The 19,144-nt window shown below is 46.8% G+C and overlaps 1 protein-coding gene across 1 annotated transcript in view; it reads left to right on the top strand.

Annotated features, from left to right (window-relative positions):
• Positions 1-12,834: 12,834 nt before the first annotated feature.
• BLMH (bleomycin hydrolase) overlaps positions 12,835-19,144 on the top strand; it is a 784,033-nt gene continuing 777,723 nt past the window's right edge. Inside the window, exon 1 of the mRNA XM_086955092.1 lies at positions 12,835-12,923. Coding sequence (XP_086811218.1) covers positions 12,914-12,923 — 10 coding nt within the window. The 5' untranslated portion in view covers positions 12,835-12,913. The remainder of the gene's footprint in view (positions 12,924-19,144) is intronic.

Below are 19,144 nucleotides of genomic sequence, written 5' to 3'. Positions count from 1 at the left end.
ACGGAACCTGCTCTTGAGCAGGCCAAATGTCCTTTCAATACAGTTCCTTGTCCGGATGTGCGCAACATTGTAGCGCCGTTGCTGAGGTGTGGCAGGGTTGAGGTAAGGGGTCAGGAGGTATTCCCGTAGGGCGTAGCCACTGTCACCTGAATGAGAGGAGCAGATGTTGATTGCCTGTGCAGCGCAGTTACTTCATAGCAATGTGACATTGTCGACAAAGTGTACTTACCAAGTAGGTGTCCTTCCCCAAACTCTCCCCTGATCAGTCGTGTGTGGAGTCCGCTGTGCCTGAAGATGAAGGAGTCATGGGTACTCCCTGGGTACTGGGCCACAATGTCAGTGATGATGCTCTTGGCATTGCAGACCATCTGTATGTTGAGGGAGTGGTAGCACTTTCTGTTGCGGTACATATACTCCGTGCCAGCTGGTGGGCAGATGGCGACGTGGGTACAGTCTATGCAGCCGAGGACATGGGGAAAATGGGCAACATTATAAAATTGTAGTTTAGTGAGGTCCAATTCCTGTTGGCTCGTGGGAAATGTGATGTACCGGTGGAGCTGGCTGAGCATGGCGTCAACAAAAGTGTGGAGGCAGCGTGACATGGTGGGCTGGGATATCCCCCCAGCAGCGGCTACTATGCCCTGGAAACTGCCGGAGGCCAGGAGGTGCAGGCTGCACAATACCTGCACATGTGTGGGCACAGAATTGTTTCGCCTTGTTGGGTGCTGCATGATGGGGTCGAGTTCTTGTATCAGCCAGGTGATCATTTCCCCATTCAGCCTGTATTTAGCATAAATCTGTTCTCTGGTTTGGCCCAGCAAGGTGACCCGCAGCCGGTAAATCCTTGCCTGCCTCATGCGTCTCCTCCGTGCTGCTCACTGTAGCCTTCGCCGCCTCACCACCATGTACATCCCTGGCATTGTGGAAAGCCTAATGCTGCTGCTGAATGTCCTTATGTGTGATTGGTCAGGCCTGGCCCTGTTGGTGATAGGTCAACGGTTTTTTGAAAAAAAATTTCAATGCCTTTCATGGTTACCACCTGCTTTGAGTTGTCCTTATTTTGCGCCGTGCAAATAGCGATTTTTGGGTTTTTCGCACATTGCGATTGTTCTTGAATGCCGCTAGCGATTTTCTATTGCGAATTCGCTATTATTTTCGCAGATTCCGTGGTGTGTCGCAATTTCCGAATCGCTAATGCTCAGCAGCAGGGATTCTGCGATTATATTAGCGACTTCGCAAATATGTGTTAGCGAATTCGCTATTTTGTTGTTGAATGCCGATTACGGAAATTGCGCCCGCATTTGCGTTTTCGCTGCGATTGCGGGCGCAATTTCACTTCATGAATCAGGCTGTAAATACCCAACTTGGCTAAATCCTTCCAACCCACAATAGACCTGCCCTTTCTAGCGACATACATTTTTGTTACAATATATCTTCCTAAGCAAGTAACACAATCACTGAAAAATCTCAACATGTCAATGTCTTGTCACCATATGCTTTTGGCTGGACCTCTGGAGGTTGCAATTGTGCACCACCTTTCTAGTTTGAATTGTTATATGTTATATGCTGGTTTATGCCGCGCTCAATTACTACCGGAGTATCCTGGCGCGAATAGACCGCTGGGGAACCCGTCCTGGCTTTCCCTGTGAGATGGTCCCTACTGGGTATCTCCAAGGTGAAACCAGGCATCCCTGGCGTATGTGGGGGGCCGTTGTGGAGATGAGGCAAGCTAATGCCCAGAGCTGCCGAGTGTGATCCCTGGTTAGAGTAGGCACCGAGGTGTGAATTATTGAGTCCGCTGACCCTGGTCCACGACCCTGCCACGTCGGGAATTGAACCCTGGTCCCGGGCCGTCCTCTGCTCCCGGGTCTGCAGCCTCTAACCATATTGAACAATATATCAGATATTATAGTGATAGGATCCCCAGAATCACACATCACGTCTAACATGAGTTTTCTTCCCAGAATAACTTGACAAATGGGCTCCTTAATTTTACACCCTGATACCTGGGACACATCAAGATTGAGAACTAGATTTGACAATTCCAAAGTTTCAATATTGGAAGGAAATTCAGTGCTATTAACCCTGGAATTACTTTTACCCATTTTACAAACACTATGAAAATGCCCTCGTTTTTTGCATTTGACACACCGTTTGCCACTTGCAAGATATTGAGGAAAAATTCCCATGCATGACTTTAACCCACATCTGGACCAAAGAAACATTAGATTTCACTAAACCCTTATTAAACGTATCCTTAGTTTTCAGAACATTAATGTGCATGGAATTTTCTACAGAATGCACTGCCAGAGGAGCAGAAGAAGAAGCTACTTCTTGGCCCACGACAAGGGAAGATTCATAAAACGTTGAATGATTTCAACAAGCATTAACACTTCATTTAAAGAAGGATCTCTGAAGCATAAAAGTTTCTCTTGAATTTTCCTGGAGCAACAACCATAAACAAACTGGTCACGTAAATAAATGTCTAAAGAAGCACCAAACTTGCAATTGGTTGCCAAAAACCTAAGGGCTGACAGATGTTCTTCCGTGATGGATTCTTCTACAGCTTTTTTCCTCTTCACAAAATTGAACATATCCAAAATGTAGATTTTTTTTGCTTTGTCTTCAAGAAATGCACCCCATTCACTTTCCTCATCTGTAGGTGCTGGTATCCTGGGTACGGTATCAAAAACGTGTTGCCCTTGATGACTAAACAGAATGGCTGCTTTGCGCTTGATAATGTATTCATCTGCACCAACAGCCACCAAATAATTTTCAAAGGATCTAACCCAGATTGCCCATTTAATAGGTGGTTTTCTTGGACGCTCTAAAATAAAACTTAAATGAGCCGAAACGTTTGCAGAAGAAAAATCCAAATTAAGAAAAGAACATAAAACCAAACAAATTAAAAATAATGTTAACTTTCTGAAGATAATGATAACAGTAGTGTTTCAGTTACATAGTACCTTCAATGAACCAAGCGTGCCTGTCACCGTTTACTTTCAAAAACACATATAAAGGGGCCATCTTGTCTGTCCCGGGCCCTAGACCTTCAAGGCTGGAGGACACGGCTGGGGCCTGGCTGCTTCGCTGTCGGCTGGGAGGAGGCACCTGTAAGGCTCCGCTCTGCGTGGTGGCTTGCCGGACCACCTGGGACCCCGCCGCCTGAGAGGGGATCCCCGTTGGGTGCTGGGGCCTTTGCGACGCTGCCTGTGAGGCGGGAGGCCTACTCTGCCCTGAGGCACCCCCTGGTAGCGGATTGGGAAATTCTCCATCACAGCCTGCACTCGGCGGCCCACTGGACCCGGTGAGTCCATTACCCTGCTCCCACCTGTTGACTGCCTCACAAGAGCGGCTCCTGCGCTCCCCTGGGCCGGGCACATTTCCTGAAGGCCAAACCCCTGCACTACATAACCTCGCCCCCACGCTGGGTTTGCCTTTTCAGCACCGGATCTACTGCCCGATGTGCCCTTGGGGGGCTGCTGCCTCCGGAAGCTGAGTGGGGCCCCTCCCGGAGCCATTAGACGACCAGCACGGGTGACAAAGTGAGTGGGGGCTCGTCTGGGGAGCAGACGTCAACTTTGGAGGACTGGTTGTGGGGTCGCGGCGCCCCAGCCCCTGGCTCTTGGGGTTGCCGACGGTGGCCGCCATCTTGCCTGCTGTGACCTTGTACTTTCCCGGACCTAGCCTGACATCTCTCACCCCTGCGCTGGGCCAACTATCACTAGCCATCCTTGGAGACCCACTGCGAGCGCTCGGGAATGGCTCTGGCTTGCATTTGCGGTGATCCGATGCTCCCCTCTGCGACCATGCGCTTCTGGATACCTGGTAGCCTCTGGGAGCGTGAGGCCTTTAACACTCGCGCCTCTTGCAGTTGGAGGATCCCCGGCATGCTGCAGACCCCTGGGGCCTCGTCTGACTATCTCTCCCGCCTGCTAGCACTGTTCTTAGTGCCTCGCGCCACAACTCCCTCCTCACCAGGGACATCACCCTCTGGGCGCAGACGCTCTCGTGCTCCTGAACTTGCTGGAGCCTGCGGTTGTGATCTGGTGCATGCGGCTTGACTCTCTGATGACATTGTGGGGCAATAACAGTGCTTGATCCTCATCTCTGCACTCCCTGCTGCTGGGGGAGACTTTCCTTAGCCTGGTCTTCCCGCACTGCGTGGCGGGGACATGCCGCCTGGGGGCCCGTTACCTCACGGCTTCCTGGTGCTGCTGCCTGGGAGAGCGCGCTGCCTGAAGGGGGCAGCCTGTGGGATCCACGGTGCCAGGTGCAGAGGCTTATAGAGGTCCCGGCTTCTGCTCCCCTACTCACTCTTGCACGTCTCTTCGCCTCCTCTCAGGACGTTGGATATCCTCCCTGGGGAGCTCGTGCCACAACGCCTTTGCCCCACACGAGCGCTCCGTGAAGACTCTCGACGCTCCCTGATCACCCCCTTGGCGGCCCGCTCTACGCCTGATGGCAAGGCCATGACTCGCTCCAAATCAAGGCAAGTCAAGGCAAGCCCGTCTGCTCAGGGCCAGTCCCCCTGCCCGTAAGTTCCCAGATATAAGGAGGTACACTAAACAGGAGCTACTGGGGCTTATTCCAAGAGGTAGTATACAGAGTTGTTCCAGGCTCGCTGTGGAATCAGGAGTTATTCGACAAGTTGGGGTGTGTGATATTTGTGGTTTTCAGCTGCCAACTCTTCTTGATCAACCAGCCTGTGGCCCTCATAACATGCCCCCTTTTAATCTTTCTAAAGATACTAGATCCACTATTAAGTGTGTTCTTTTTAACTCTAGGTCCCTAGTTAAACATAGAACAGAATGTGCACTTCTTTTAGAAGAACATAATATTAAAGTAGCATTTATTACGGAAGCCTGGACAGATCAAGCCTCCGGGCCTGACCTTGGGAAAGCCACGCCTCCAGGATTTTCCTGCTACTCATTAGATAGACCCTTGAAGAAAGGGGGGGGTCTAGCTGTTATTTATCACAATACTTTGAACGCATTATTCCATTCCACATCTAATACATTCTGCGAAGCACGTTCTTTTAACATCAATGTTCAGGATAATGGTATCTTGAAAGAGGTGCTTCTCTATTGTCCGCCTGGCCCTAGACTTGGGTTCCTGGAATCGATAGGCACCCTCCTTGAAGATGATATGAGCTTAAATTCTTTCACGGTACTTGATGATTTTAATTTCTATCTTGAGGACCTCTATGATTTGGACACCATCTGCCTGAATAGAATAATGGAAGCTGGGGAGCTCAAGCAGCTGGTTGTGGGTCCCACACATCTCAAAGGACATTCTCTAATAACCCTCATATATCTTGTTCTGAGGTATTCCCTCTGGCCTGGTCTGACCACAGTGCTATAATTTTTGAGTTGAAGGAGCCATTAGACCTAATTTCCAAAAGGGCCCAGTTGAAGACGTTGGAAAAAATGGTGTGGAAAAACTTTGAGCGATCACAACTAGAGGAGAAGCTGAAGAGTACCCTACCTCTTCCCACTTTTGAGATTGAGATTGATGAAGCCGCTAAGGCTTATACCGATTGGAGAGACTCAGTTTGTAAAAAGTTGGTTCCAATTACAAAATGGATTCCTAAGCGAGCTCATTCTTCGGCCCCGTGGTACTCTGATAAGCTTAAGCAGCAGAAACTGGCCTGCAAAAAACTAGAACGAATCTGGAGAAGCAGATACAACATCACTGACAAAGTGAATTATAAGCACATTCTTAAATATTATAAAGAGATGCTGTTGCATATAAAAAAGAGCTTTTTCTCCAGTAAAATCCTTCTGGCGAGATCAAACCCTAAAGAGTTTTTTAAAACAGTAAAAAAACTAGCCTTGCCTAATATTATTAAAAAGAATAGCAGTCCAGAATTGCGGGAAACTCTGGCCACCTTTTTTCTTCAAAAAGTAGAAAGTATTTTCTCTACTTTTTCCCCGGAATCGCATGAAATAGGGAATTCTATCCAAGAAAACCCAGATTTTGGATTAGTCTTTGATAATTTTTCACCTGTTAAGTGGAAGAAACTCTTAAAGTTCTTAGCTCTGCTCGATCAGGTTCCCCCATTGACACCTGCCCAGTCCCAATACTTCAATTGATACCGAAAATCATTTGCTCTGTTTCAAACCCATTGATTAACAAAAGATTCTTTACCGGGATCTTTCCGTTAGATTGGAAAAAGGCAACTATTCTCCCTCTTCTAAAAAAACCTACCTTAGACCCTCGTGATCCTGGTAGCTATCGGCCTATTTCTCGGCTCCCGTTGCCCGCAAAAATTATAGAGAAAGCCATGAACATTCAACCTAGCTCCTTTTGCAATAGGAATAATGTTTTCAATAAGACTCTAAGACTCAATACGGCTCCAGAGCTGATCACAGTACGGAACTTGCCCTAATCAAATCATGTGAAGAGATAAGGAGTCTCTTGACTGTGGTGGGAAGGCTGTTTTGATAATGTTGGATTTGTCGTCAGCTTTTGACACGGTCCATCACAAGGTGTTGATAAATCGGCTGTCTGGAGTCAGGGTATGTGGGGTTGCCTGGAAACTCCTTTGATCCTTCCTATCTGACAGAAACCAAACTGTTGACCTGGATACCCATAAATCAAAGTCTTTTATCCTGCTGTGTTGGGTCCCTAAGGGGTTCTCACTGAACCCCACCCTTTTTAATATCTATGTGATATTGTTAGCAGTACTGATTAAATCCTTTGGTTTCCAGCTAACCTCATACGCTGACGATACACAGATTGTTCTATCCATCAAAAACGGTCATGAAAAAGAAACTGGAGCTCGCTTCCATGACTGTATGCAAGCCACAGCAGGATGGATGTCGTTGAACTGTCTGAAATTAAAATCAAGCAAGACTGAGGTGATTGTATTTGGAAACAACCCTCATATTTGGACCCCGGATTGGTGGCCCACAGAGTTGGGAAGTCAGCCCATTCCAACTCTGAAAGTAAAAACTTAGGGGTCATAGTGGACAATAGATTGACCTTCAATGATCACATAAGTTCAGTAGTTTCCTCCTGCTTCTTGATCTTGTGAATCCTGGGGAAAATTAAACCTTTTTTCTCTGAAATAGACTTTAGGACAGTAGTTACAGTCCTCATTATGTCACGCTTGGACTACTGTAATAGCATTTATCTGAATGCCCAATATCAACATCTCAATAGGCTTCAGATAGCTCAGAATGCAGCCGCCAGGCTATTGACAGGCATTCAGAAATTTGTTTTGGTAAAAAGAGAGTTAATTCGGCTACATTGGCTCCCGGTGAAGCCAAGGGTTCGTTTTAAGGCCTTATGCAAAGCATTTAAGGCTCTCAATGGTATTGGCCCTGACCATTTGAGGCAAAAGTTCAAATGGTATGCCCCAGCCAGGACCCTGCAGTCTAAAGGAGGAGAAAATGTCCAAATCCCCACCGTTAAAAAAATCAGTTGGGGAGGCAGGAGCTTTATCATCTGCACGTCCAAGGCATGGAACGAGCTTCTGTTCTTTCTGAGAAATGCCGTAGACCTTCTCTCCTTTAGAAAGGGTCTGAAAATCTGACTCTTTACTCATTGAACCCCTCCGACTATTGCTTAAGCAGAGCTCTTCGCAAGGACACCCTAGGGTAATCGCGCACTTTACTAAATTTACTTAACATAACATAACAAGTCAGTGAAGGAACGAGCTGCTCCTCTGAAGGACAATCCTGTTGCAGTGCTCTGGAACAAATCTAGTCCTACTAGTCCTCGCGACATGTCCTCATCCGCGGGGTGGGGGGGTCCTCTGTGCCAGTCCCCCAATCCTTCATGGCTAGCTTCATGCAGGAACTGAAGTCGGAAATTGGCTCTGAAGTTCATTCCTGTGTCCGGGAGCTTTGGAAAGAGCTTTGGAAAGAGCTTTGGAAAGAGGTTACAGTGATTGGAGATAGGGTGGACGACATCGAGAAGAAGATGGATGCCCGCATGGAAGACCAAGAAAGGTTATGGCAGCGCCTTGAAACCCTAGAAGAACAGCACATTGAACTCCAACTCAAACAGGAGGACTTGTAAAATCAGGGGCGCCGCAACAACCTGCGCCTCTGCGGAATCCTTATCGAAGCTGAGGGTACAGACATTATGACTTTTGTTGCCGATCTGCTCCAAGACATATGGGGTGATGATGACCTTTCCCCCTAGCCCTAGATCGTGCTCATCGTGTCTCAGGCCACTCTGGCCATCCTGGCCTGGTGCCTGACATATTGACCAGGGTTCATTTTTTCACTGAAAAAGAGGCGATCCTTAAAGCGGTACGCTCCAAACCAGAGCTCAAATACCATGGCACTACACTTCAGCTTTTTCAGGATCTTGCCCCAACCACCTTATGACGACGCTGAGACTTCAAGCCCATCACGGACAAGCTGCGTAGTCTGGGTATCCAATATCAGTGGGACCACCCGTTCGCCCTCATCTTTCAATGGGAGACCAAACTCCGGGTCATGCGAACCTTTCAGGAGGCAGCGCAATTACTTCATCAGTTCCTCATGCCACCACCTAGCCCTGCCAGATTGCCTCCTCTAAAGCTGCAGCCATTGAAGTTACAATGGACACAGATACGACGACCTCGCCGCTTGTCTCGCCCTGAGGACCAGATCTCCTTGCAGGCCTGCCAAGACATCATACAGCATATCCGCGCAATGGAGGAGGGGTGCTCTACATCCAGTTCCCGTCCCGCAACACTGAACGGTCTGCTGCCTGCCCCTGGACATAATATCTTTTTTTGACGTCTCCACTGTTTCCTCAGAAAGGCTGAGTGGGTTCCCTGCCCGCTCCTCCGATCCTCCCCACACTTCGTAAACAACTTGGTGGTGGCCTGGAAGAGTTCCTCCGGAGATGTGTCTTTGTCTGGAGATCTGCCCTCCTTCCTGTTTTGTGGAGAGTAACTACTCCGGGATGGTGTGTGCTGCTGAGCCTCGCCTACCCTGATTTTGAACAGGACTCTATGGCCCAGTTGGCCGAAAATGGTTTGTTCTAATGCTCTACTGTGCTTTTCTTTCTCGACTCTTTTTTCCCTCTTCTTCTCTCTCACTCGAGGGAGGGTGATACACCTTGATACGTGGCTACTCTACCATGCACTAGGAAGGCCCCCGCATGGTCCCCTCTCCCCCCCCCATTTCACAATGACCTTTTTGTAGCTGCTTGGGCTTGTCCCCTCCCCAGGCTCGCCATGACTACCACCCCGTTTGAAATTTATATCCATCAATTTGAAGGGGCTTAACTCCCCCAATAAGCGGCTGCAGATCTGGCGCTTGTGTAATCTTCCTTGAGGAGACACACCGGGTCAAGGCAGATGTGACTCCCATGACTCATCCTCGATACGATACCCACTCCGATTCTGGGCGTCGGCTCCCTCTAAAACTGCGAGGGTAGCAATATTATGTGGGGCTGGCATCCAGCAAGGGGAATCCAAAGTAACTTGCAGTCCGGATGGCAGATTTCTTAAGGTGATGGTCAGTATTGGTCGCAAGACCTTCACTCATTGCAACATTTAAGCCCCCAATCAGGCACAGGACCTCTACCTTCGGGAGACTCTACGGAAACGTGTGTCTTGTACGGATCCCTCCCTCATTATAGGAGGGGATTTTAACATGGTATAGGAGGCCAGCATGGACCGTAGCGATGGCCCCTCTCACGGGATGGGAGCTATGTCCTCCGCTCTGAAAAGACAGGTGACGTACTTAGGACTAATAGATACATGGCGCTACCATTCTCCTGATATATGCGACTATTCCTACTTTTCCCATGTCCACAGCTCCTACTAGTGCATTGACTTTTTTTTTGTTTCGCACTCCCTGATTGGTGACACACTCTCGGCCTCTATGTCAGACATCTCGATTTCTGACCATCCGCATGTCGAGCTCATCATGCAAGATCTGTCCACCCACTCCATCCGCCCGTCGCTCTGGCGGCTCCCTTTCCATATTCTTCGGGACCCGGTTGATATTGCAGAACTCCGAACAGCCATTGACTCTTATTTTGGTGTGAACGTCCTACCTGAGAATCCTTTTCCTGTGGTATGGGATGACTTCAAGGCCACCATTCACTGGCAAATTACGTCCATAGCAATTGCTCGGGCATGAGAGTCCCGACTTCTTGAACACAGCCTTTCCCGGGATATTAAGGCATTGGAGAAGCTCGATCAAGAGCAACCGCGGGCTCTCCATATGGGACGCCTGGCAATGCTTAGAGGCCAACTCCGTGCACACCGTACCAATAAGGCAGAGCAAGCTCTCCTGGCACTAAAGCAGTGCTACTTCGAAGGGGGGCGGATAAGGTGGGCACTGTTCTCGCCCGGCGACTGTGGGTGCGTGCCGTCAAGGCCCATATAGCCAATGTTATGCGCACGGATGGCGCTCACGTCACCACTGAGGTGGCTAAACTAAAGCTTTCATGCATATTATTCACTCCTCTACCCTAAAGAGTCACCCCCTCCTGATCAGATCCAGCCAGTCCTTGACAACTGCACCTGGCCCTGGATAAATCAGTACCATGCCCAACTGCTAGAAGTACTGCTATCTCAGGACGAGCTCAATGGCGCTATTCCTTTCAAATTATAATTAAAAGATTTCAACCAAAAACACATAAAAAGTGTGCAGAAAAGCAACTGACAAGCTGTGCAAACTGCCAAATGTGTGCCTGTCACCGTTGTTGAAAATCTTCAAATATTGTAGACCATGAAGAACATTGCTGTTTTGAGGACGAGCAGAGAAAACAAACAGTGTTTCCAATGAATAGCTGTCGGTAAAGCTTCCCAGGAAACCGGAAGAACACTGTTTAATAGCAAACTAGCAACAAAATGCTCTAATAGGCTGCCCAGGAGTGCGTAGCCAGTGAGGAAGACCTTTTCAGAACAACGCTGTACTTCATCAAACCAGCATGACCAATAAGTGTAGAGCAAGGCAGGGAACGTGCAGAAGCCACTCTTCCTCCTACACGAAAATCTGTGGAAATTCAAATCAGACCATGAACTCTGTTGTGCAGGATTCCAGAAATCTCCAATCGTCGCCAAAATGTGGTGGGTGATTTCACGGTAATTTGCATATCCATATACTCGAATAAATCACTTGAGAGAAGTAATGTTGGTATGTATTTTATTAGAAATTACATACTCAGGAAACGAAGTCCACGACAGTGTGGCATACCCCACACGGCAGAAAGATCAATTTACTAAACTGCCATGCAGACTGACATATATTAAGACTCAAACATTTCAAAGGCAAACATGCATCTACGCCCAGATGAGGTGCATCTATGGTCACACACATGTTCGAAGCATAAAAAGGAGCAATATTTGGAACTCCATTCTCGCGCCAGATAACGGAAGAACATAATAGAACATAAAGATAGAGTGCAATACCAGGCCTATTGCCTTTGCCAATGTCTGTTTTTCAAAGATGTTCTCAAAACATTGGCACAGCCAGTGGGACCCTTTCCATTGGCACTCTCATTTTCAAGGTAACATTATAGCATTCTTATGTAAAGTTACTGAAAACTTTAGGAAACAGTTGCAAACAGTTGACTGCATTTTTTTTTATTTTTTAGGTGGTCAACAGTCAAAACCAAAAGTTCTGGGAGTAGGAGACCTATCCTCCATGGCACTTAGTTAGCAATCAAAAGAGGTACCCTCAACATAGGGAAAAGTTTTGTATATTTGCAGGAATTTAGAAAATAGAAAAGAAAAGACTTTTCTTTTCATGAAACCCTCACCCACCCGGGTTTCCCGTGGGTGGCATGCTTCATCATTGGGCCCATCCTTGTCCTCTACAGACAAAGGTGTGATCCTACCTACAAATACGTGGGAGCACTGGTTTTGTAAAAAGTTTGGGTACACCTAACCACTGGTTGATGAATTTGGAAAAAGGGAGTGGGTTTTACTGCAAGGTGAAGACATGGTTAAAAATATCAGATTAGTGGGTCTAAAAAACAAATGTATTTCCTACCCCCAAAATTGTATGCTAAAATCTGGGGATGTATGGGAAAACCTTAGGAACTAATCTCTGTTGTTTCCCTTATTTTCATTGACTAGTTTATTGCCTTTCCCCGAGGCAATTAATAAGGACCTTCAAAGAAGAAATGATGTGCCCACTCCTAAGGACCTCGTGGTCATGTATTTTTTAATCTTTCGTTTTCTTTATATCATTGCAGGTCTTTTTGATATTTAAACGCAGGCCAATTGGGTACTGTATGAACATATTATATGTTGGATTATGGATGTGTACAGTGTGTCACTAAGAGTGGGAACATAATTTCCCCTTTCTACATTGATGCGCGCAGTCACTTAAAGACATTTTGTGCCCATTAACTAATGTACAAGTGTATTCCTCCTTCTGTTTGCAAAATGTACCCGTTTTTGGTTTTCAAAATCTCGTCACTCTATATAGTAATCACACTCGGTAAACTTAATATATCCGACACAGTTGAATCAAACCAGACTGATGTAAACGAGTGGGTTATAGATCACAAAACCCAAATAATTTGCTCTGCGACACAACCCTCATTACCAGGCAAACGACTACTGTTGCCACCATGGAAAGTTCCTCCACGCGCGCAAAATGTCCTTCTGAGTGATAACTGAAAAGTAGCCACCCTATTTATTTTCGCTAGGATTGATTTTACTATTTCACCACTATTCAGTAGATTGAAACTGCCTCCATGCTGCTTATTCCAAATCTGTGTTGGAGCATGGATTGTGCACTTCAGCATGCAAGCTCAACTTTGCCCACAAGAGGGCAATGTCCCCAATGGCTTATTCAAGGATGTGCAATTCACTCAAGTCCCTCGTTTCTGTCCATAGCCCGGAACCGGCGCGCGAAGAGAGTCTTCTTCCCTTTTCCGGTCAATCATTCTCCAGTGCAGACTGATCGCCGGCTGTGGACAGAAAGGAGCAGAAAAGAGAGCCATGGAGTCCGGTGAGGGAGGTGGTTCGGGAGTGATGAAAAGGGGGAGCAGGGCTGGCGATTGAACCAATTGATTTACCGTGTAGGGGGGTCTTAGACGTAGTGGGTTCGTGAGTTTTAGATTTACATAGCTGTCAAGGTTTCAGATGTGTGACATTTCATGATTTCAGTGTAATTATGAGTGACGTTCAACGCTGAGTGACACTTTTTCGCACACAAAATCAAGCAATAAAGACGATAGAAGCATATAAAATATCAGAAATTACACCCATTTGAGCAATGAGAAACTCTAAGCAGCTCTTAAAACTGCTGCATAGCACCAGAACTGGAAGGGCTCTAACCTAGTGCTCTTGGAGGTGCAGCCTGGAGGCTGAGATTCGCTGCAGCCAAGCCTCAGATTCAAGGTTTTGAGGGAAGCAAAGGGGTGTGAAAAAGCTTCATACACATAGTTGTCACATTATTAGATTATGTGACATTTACATGATTTCAGTGCACTAATGATTGACATTCAACTGTCAAATGTGTGACACTTACTGTGACATTTTATCGCAAGTGAAACCAAGCGTTGTAGTACATGAAAAGAGATAACTATAAGAACTTGCACCCTTTTGATCAATGAGAAGCATTACAACAAATCCCTTCAAATGGAAGGTTAAGAAACGGATAAAAAATTATTTTGTGCCCAGAAGATATAAAAGTAAATAAATCATAAACAATGTTTTGTACTTTATTGCACCCTAGCAGGTAAGCACATGCTACACATCTCCAATGAAGACTAGGCAGATATTGTTCCAATGCGTACAAAAATAAGCAAAATCACTTAAAGCTGGTAAATAATTTTCCACTTTATCTGTACATGCTTGTTGAAAGAGGGTTCTTGTGTGGAAATGATGGTCCTTGAACGAAGGTTTAGTTTGAAAACCTTTATTGGTTACATACGTGATATGTAGCACAACCCACGACCGCTCATCCTGGTATTCCCGCAGTGACTGTCAACCCTACAGAGCAGCAGGGTTCGAACGAGAACTCCTGGATGAGTGACATATCAAATAACAATAGCGCACCAGGGCAGACGCGCGGAACTGACAAGTTGTCCTTAAAGAAACCAGGACAACTTGTGACTGTAACAATGCTCCAGGGAACAAATACAAATAGAAAGAACTTTTAAATGTATTCTAGAGCTGATCCATAACTAATATTTAAAGTAAGCTAATACAGAAATGGCATGTTATAAGTGAAAAAATACTGTTTTGTGTTCAGTTCAATTCAGTATACCGTCCAGGCATTTGCAGACTCTTGAAGGAACAGGTATGTTGTCAAGACTAGGCAGAGTGCTTGACTCACCTGCCATTCCACCTCATAGGAGTGTGTCTCAAAGCTAACTGCTTTGGCAGCAAACTTTATTTACACACAGCTGCAATGTGTCTCGGGGCATTAGCTGGGGGGGGGGCGATAGGCTGTTGCTGCAGTTTACACTGTTTCAGAGCACACAATGAGTCGCAGGCAGCTTTCCTTAGGAGTGTCTCGCATTGGCTGAAGGTATTTTTCAATGGCTAGAACAATGTTTTGTACTTTATTGCACCCTAGCAGGTAAGCACATGCTACACATCTCCAATGAAGACTAGGCAGATATTGTTCCAATGCGTACAAAAATAAGCAAAATCACTTAAAGCTGGTAAATAATTTTCCACTTTATCTGTACATGCTTGTTGAAAGAGGGTTCTTGTGTGGAAATGATGGTCCTTGAACGAAGGTTTAGTTTGAAAACCTTTATTGGTTACATACGTGATATGTAGCACAACCCACGACCGCTCATCCTGGTATTCCCGCAGTGACTGTCAACCCTACAGAGCAGCAGGGTTCGAACGAGAACTCCTGGATGAGTGACATATCAAATAACAATAGCGCACCAGGGCAGACGCGCGGAACTGACAAGTTGTCCTTAAAGAAACCAGGACAACTTGTGACTGTAACAATGCTCCAGGGAACAAATACAAATAGAAAGAACTTTTAAATGTATTCTAGAGCTGATCCATAACTAATATTTAAAGTAAGCTAATACAGAAATGGCATGTTATAAGTGAAAAAATACTGTTTTGTGTTCAGTTCAATTCAGTATACCGTCCAGGCATTTGCAGACTCTTGAAGGAACAGGTATGTTGTCAAGACTAGGCAGAGTGCTTGACTCACCTGCCATTCCACCTCATAGGAGTGTGTCTCAAAGCTAACTGCTTTGGCAGCAAACTTTATTTACACACAGCTGCAATGTGTCTCGGGGCATTAGCTGGGGGGGGGGGGGGGGGGGCGATAGGCTGTTGCTGCAGTTTACACTGTTTCAGAGCACACAATGAGTCGCAGGCAGCTTTCCTTAGGAGTGTCTTGCACTGGCAGAAGGTATTTTTCAATGGCTAGAACACCACCTAAATGTTGTTTTCTGGCAGGCAGTAGGTTGCCGTGAGCAGCAGCAATGTCTTCCTAGGGCGGCGAAGCAGGCAGGAGTAAAATCAAAATCATTCCGCCTGGCTCCAGTCATGCGTGCCGACGACTCTGTCAAGGCTTGTTTAGCACACAGAGAGTGCACATGCCAATTAGGTGCCATGTGGACCAGAGGATGCCAACCTCACTTTCTCTTATCAGTCAGGCACCAGACAAACAGAAAAGTTTAATTTGCCCACAACATATTGATTGGGCATAATCCTATCCCAACAGAAACTTACGGCAGTGCAGCCCGAGTGGCTTTGATCATTCAGTGCAGGTGCAGTGCTAGGTGATTAGATTACTGCTGGATATAGACTTGTTGTTGTCCTCTGAGACAGCCACGTCACATGAGGTTGCGCCGTGGCACGTGCTGTGGTGCGCCAATTGAATGCAACCAGCCCCTGGGCCACGTTGCAGTGCCAGCTCTAATTTAGTAGTTGGTTGCAATGCTTCCCAATCTGTATGCAGCAGGCTGCGGGCAGGCAGCACACAGTGTGTGCACTGCACTCACAAGGCTTGTGCTGCTTTACTTCATGGAGCACGGCTCCAACATCTGTCTCGGCTTATGCCACGCAGCGCCAATGGTGTCATGAGGCGCTATAAATACGTGACATGCATTTTAGTGCGGTGAACCAGACCACCACACTAAAATGGATTAGTCTAACACCTGATGCGTGGTACTTGGCAGGGCTAGGCTTAGGGGAATTAATGGTCGCTTCAGTGCTGACAGGTTAACTAGGGACCCCAAAGTTCATATCCTGGAGCATGTATTTGCTCCTCCCCATGCAGTGGGAGACAACGAAGTTCTAATTTTTGATGAGGAATCTATCAGGTTTCTTAGAATGAGGGTCTTCTATGATTTTTTTGGAGGGGTACTGGGAGCCCCCATTTTTAAGAGGGTTGTGATACCCACAGTTATAAAAGGCTTAGGTTTACCCCCTAGTTTGAGAAACTATGTAAAGTCCTCCAACCCCCTGTTTTAAGGGGATTGTGATGCCACTTGTGCCTACGTTTTTTCAGGGATTGTGCTGTTTCCAATAAGTCTAATGGGGTTTGTTGATTTGCATACCCATTTGACCGAAAGTGTTTGTTAGCCCCCACCGTTCCTTTTGACTTTGAGTGTTAGCCATCTCACTGATCGGGTTTCAGGTGGATGAATTATTCCATTTAGGTGCATGGCCTTTTTAGCCCACCTCTTAGGTTGAGGAGGTTTGTGGTGATTCCCTAGTGCGTCCATTGGTTAAGGGGGTTAGCGGTGATCCTGCTTTAGGTTGAGCGGCATTTGTGAGAATCCCCTCCTTAGGCTGACGGCGGTTGTGAGGTCTCCGCACACCCTTTTAGGCTGATGTGATTACTGGGCCAGTGCTCCTAAGCTGAGACGTTTGGCGGAGGCTACTAAGACTGGTGGATTTGTGAGGGGCCACCGCCTTTAGACTGGGGGGGTGGGGAGGGGTTGTGAGTGTTCCTTCTCTTTGAGAGAGGGGCATTTATGAGGCTCCCATCCATGAACTTGGGAGGTTTGGGGGGGATGTTTATGAGGGCACATGCCACAGGACGGTGGGACTTTGCGAGTGCCTCCACCCCACCCCTACTTGGCCCATGTTTTTGTGAGCTTTGAAAGTTCAAATTATGATTTCTTTGATATCGACGGAGTTATTCACAGCACCCTATTTGGCATATGTAATACTTCATATATTGTGTAGGGTCCTCCCCAGCCTGGGCTCCTGCCAATGACTATGCCACTCACTGAGCTTGGTGTTGCATGTCTTTATTCATCTGTGTGTAACTGCAAACTCAACATTCTAAAACTGCATTCACTGCAGTACACTCTAACGCTTATGTCAGTTCTACAGAGCCCAGAGAGCTTCGTCATTGCTAACTCACTCAACACTGTACCTGTAGGTGGACTAGTGTCAACTTGTGATCTTTGAATGGGGGTGGGGCTTTTTATTTGCCACAGGTTCCAGGGAGCGAGCAAATGAAACCCAATTTCTGCGAAGATGGTTCTGGAGATATCCACTGGAAAAACATTTGAAAAAAATATGGGGAACTAGTGCATCATGAAGGACAATTTTCACATAAACTTTCTAAAAGCCATTGAATGTAAAAAGGCTTGGGTGGCTAATCAACAGAGGAGCTTGAGTGGTACCCTGTCTATTGTGAACAGCAGCGTAACGCAAACACTGCTTGACTGCTGTTTATCCATCTCAATCTTTCGATGCTCCTGATAATGGGATGAGGACTTTATACACTAGTTGACCTCATTAATTTTTCAGAGATTTCTCATTAGCCCCTGTGTATGTTAAGAATGAATTGTTCCCTTGCCATGATTTTATGATGTCTATCCCCTTATACTGAGAATTGTATACGGTATGCCAATACTATTGATGCTGCCTCTATACAATGGCCCATGTAATAAAAAAAAATAACTAAACATATCTTGGGTGTTTTTCCTGAAGCCAAGAATTGGGTGTCCCCATATGACTAGAATTACTTCCAGCATGTCATTGTCAGCATTTTCCCAAGAGGGGCCTCTAATGCTCAGTTATCTCTAATATGCAGTATGTTGGCATGGTTGCCCCATAAGCAAAGATCATTAACACTGATCTTTCCTCTCTCTGATCCCCAACCCAATCCTCATTCGTTCTAACTCGCTCATTCCTTTGCACTCTGTCACTTAGTGATAAATTCTCTCACCATCATTCAGTCTCACTCACTAACAATCACGGAGATGCACACTCATGCACAGGGAAGCTAGATTTTCTATTTACCTACTGTGCTTCCTTTATTGGTGACTCCATGTCTGCAGCAGGGCACAAATTTAATCATGAATATAGGAACCCGCAGAGCAGGATATCTGTGCTGCAGATGAGTAACCATGCCAAAAGGCCAGAATTAACAAGGGGAAGCCCTCTCCCTCCTTTTCATTGGCCTCAAGGGTGCACTGATTAGTACCCTGGTAGGCACATTTTAGCAGAGGTATGACTCTGCCTGAGCCATTCTTAGCATGTCTGATAAATAATATGGTTTGTGCTTGTGTGAAGGGGCACCCCCTATGTATGCCTTCACACGTGCAATCTAAGCATCCACCTTCCGAGCCCCTTGCTCTTAACAGCACACTACAGATGGATTTTGGTGCAAGGCTTTTATCATTTCGAGATTCAGCGAGGGCTGACATGCACACAGGGAGTGTTCATTAAATAAAATAAAATAGCAGTAATCAATCAAGAAATTTATAGAGCGAGCTACTCACCTGTGGGAGGGCTGTGCTGCTACTGCTTGAACAGCCAGGTCTTGAGGTGTCTCCTGAAGGTGATGTGGTCCTGGGTCAGACGTAGGTGGGCGGGGAGGGAATTCCATGTTTTGGCGGCCAGGTAGAACGATCTTCCTCCGGTGGTGGTTTTGCGGATCCGTGGGATGGCGGCGACGATGGGGGAGCGGAGCTGGCGGGTTGGAGTGTAGAATGTGAGGCGTCTGTTGAGGTATTCGGGTCAGGCGTTGTGGAGTGCTTTGTGTGCGTGGGTGAGGAGCCTGAACGTGATTCTTTTTTTGACGGGGAGCCAGTGCAGGTCTCTCAGGTGGGCGGTTATGTGGCTTTGTCAGGGGATGTCCGGGATGAGGCGTGCGGATGCATTCTGTATGCGCTGGAGTCTGTTTTGAAGTTTTGCTGTGGTTCCTGGGTATAGGGCGTTTCCGTAGTCCAACCGGCTGGTGACAAGGGCCTGGTTGACCGTCCTTCTCGTTTCGGTGGGGAT

This window comes from Lissotriton vulgaris, chromosome 2_1, assembly GCF_964263255.1.
Source record: "Lissotriton vulgaris chromosome 2_1, aLisVul1.2, whole genome shotgun sequence".
Classification (NCBI taxonomy): domain Eukaryota; kingdom Metazoa; phylum Chordata; class Amphibia; order Caudata; family Salamandridae; genus Lissotriton; species Lissotriton vulgaris.
This window is presented reverse-complemented; position numbering and strand designations above follow the sequence as displayed.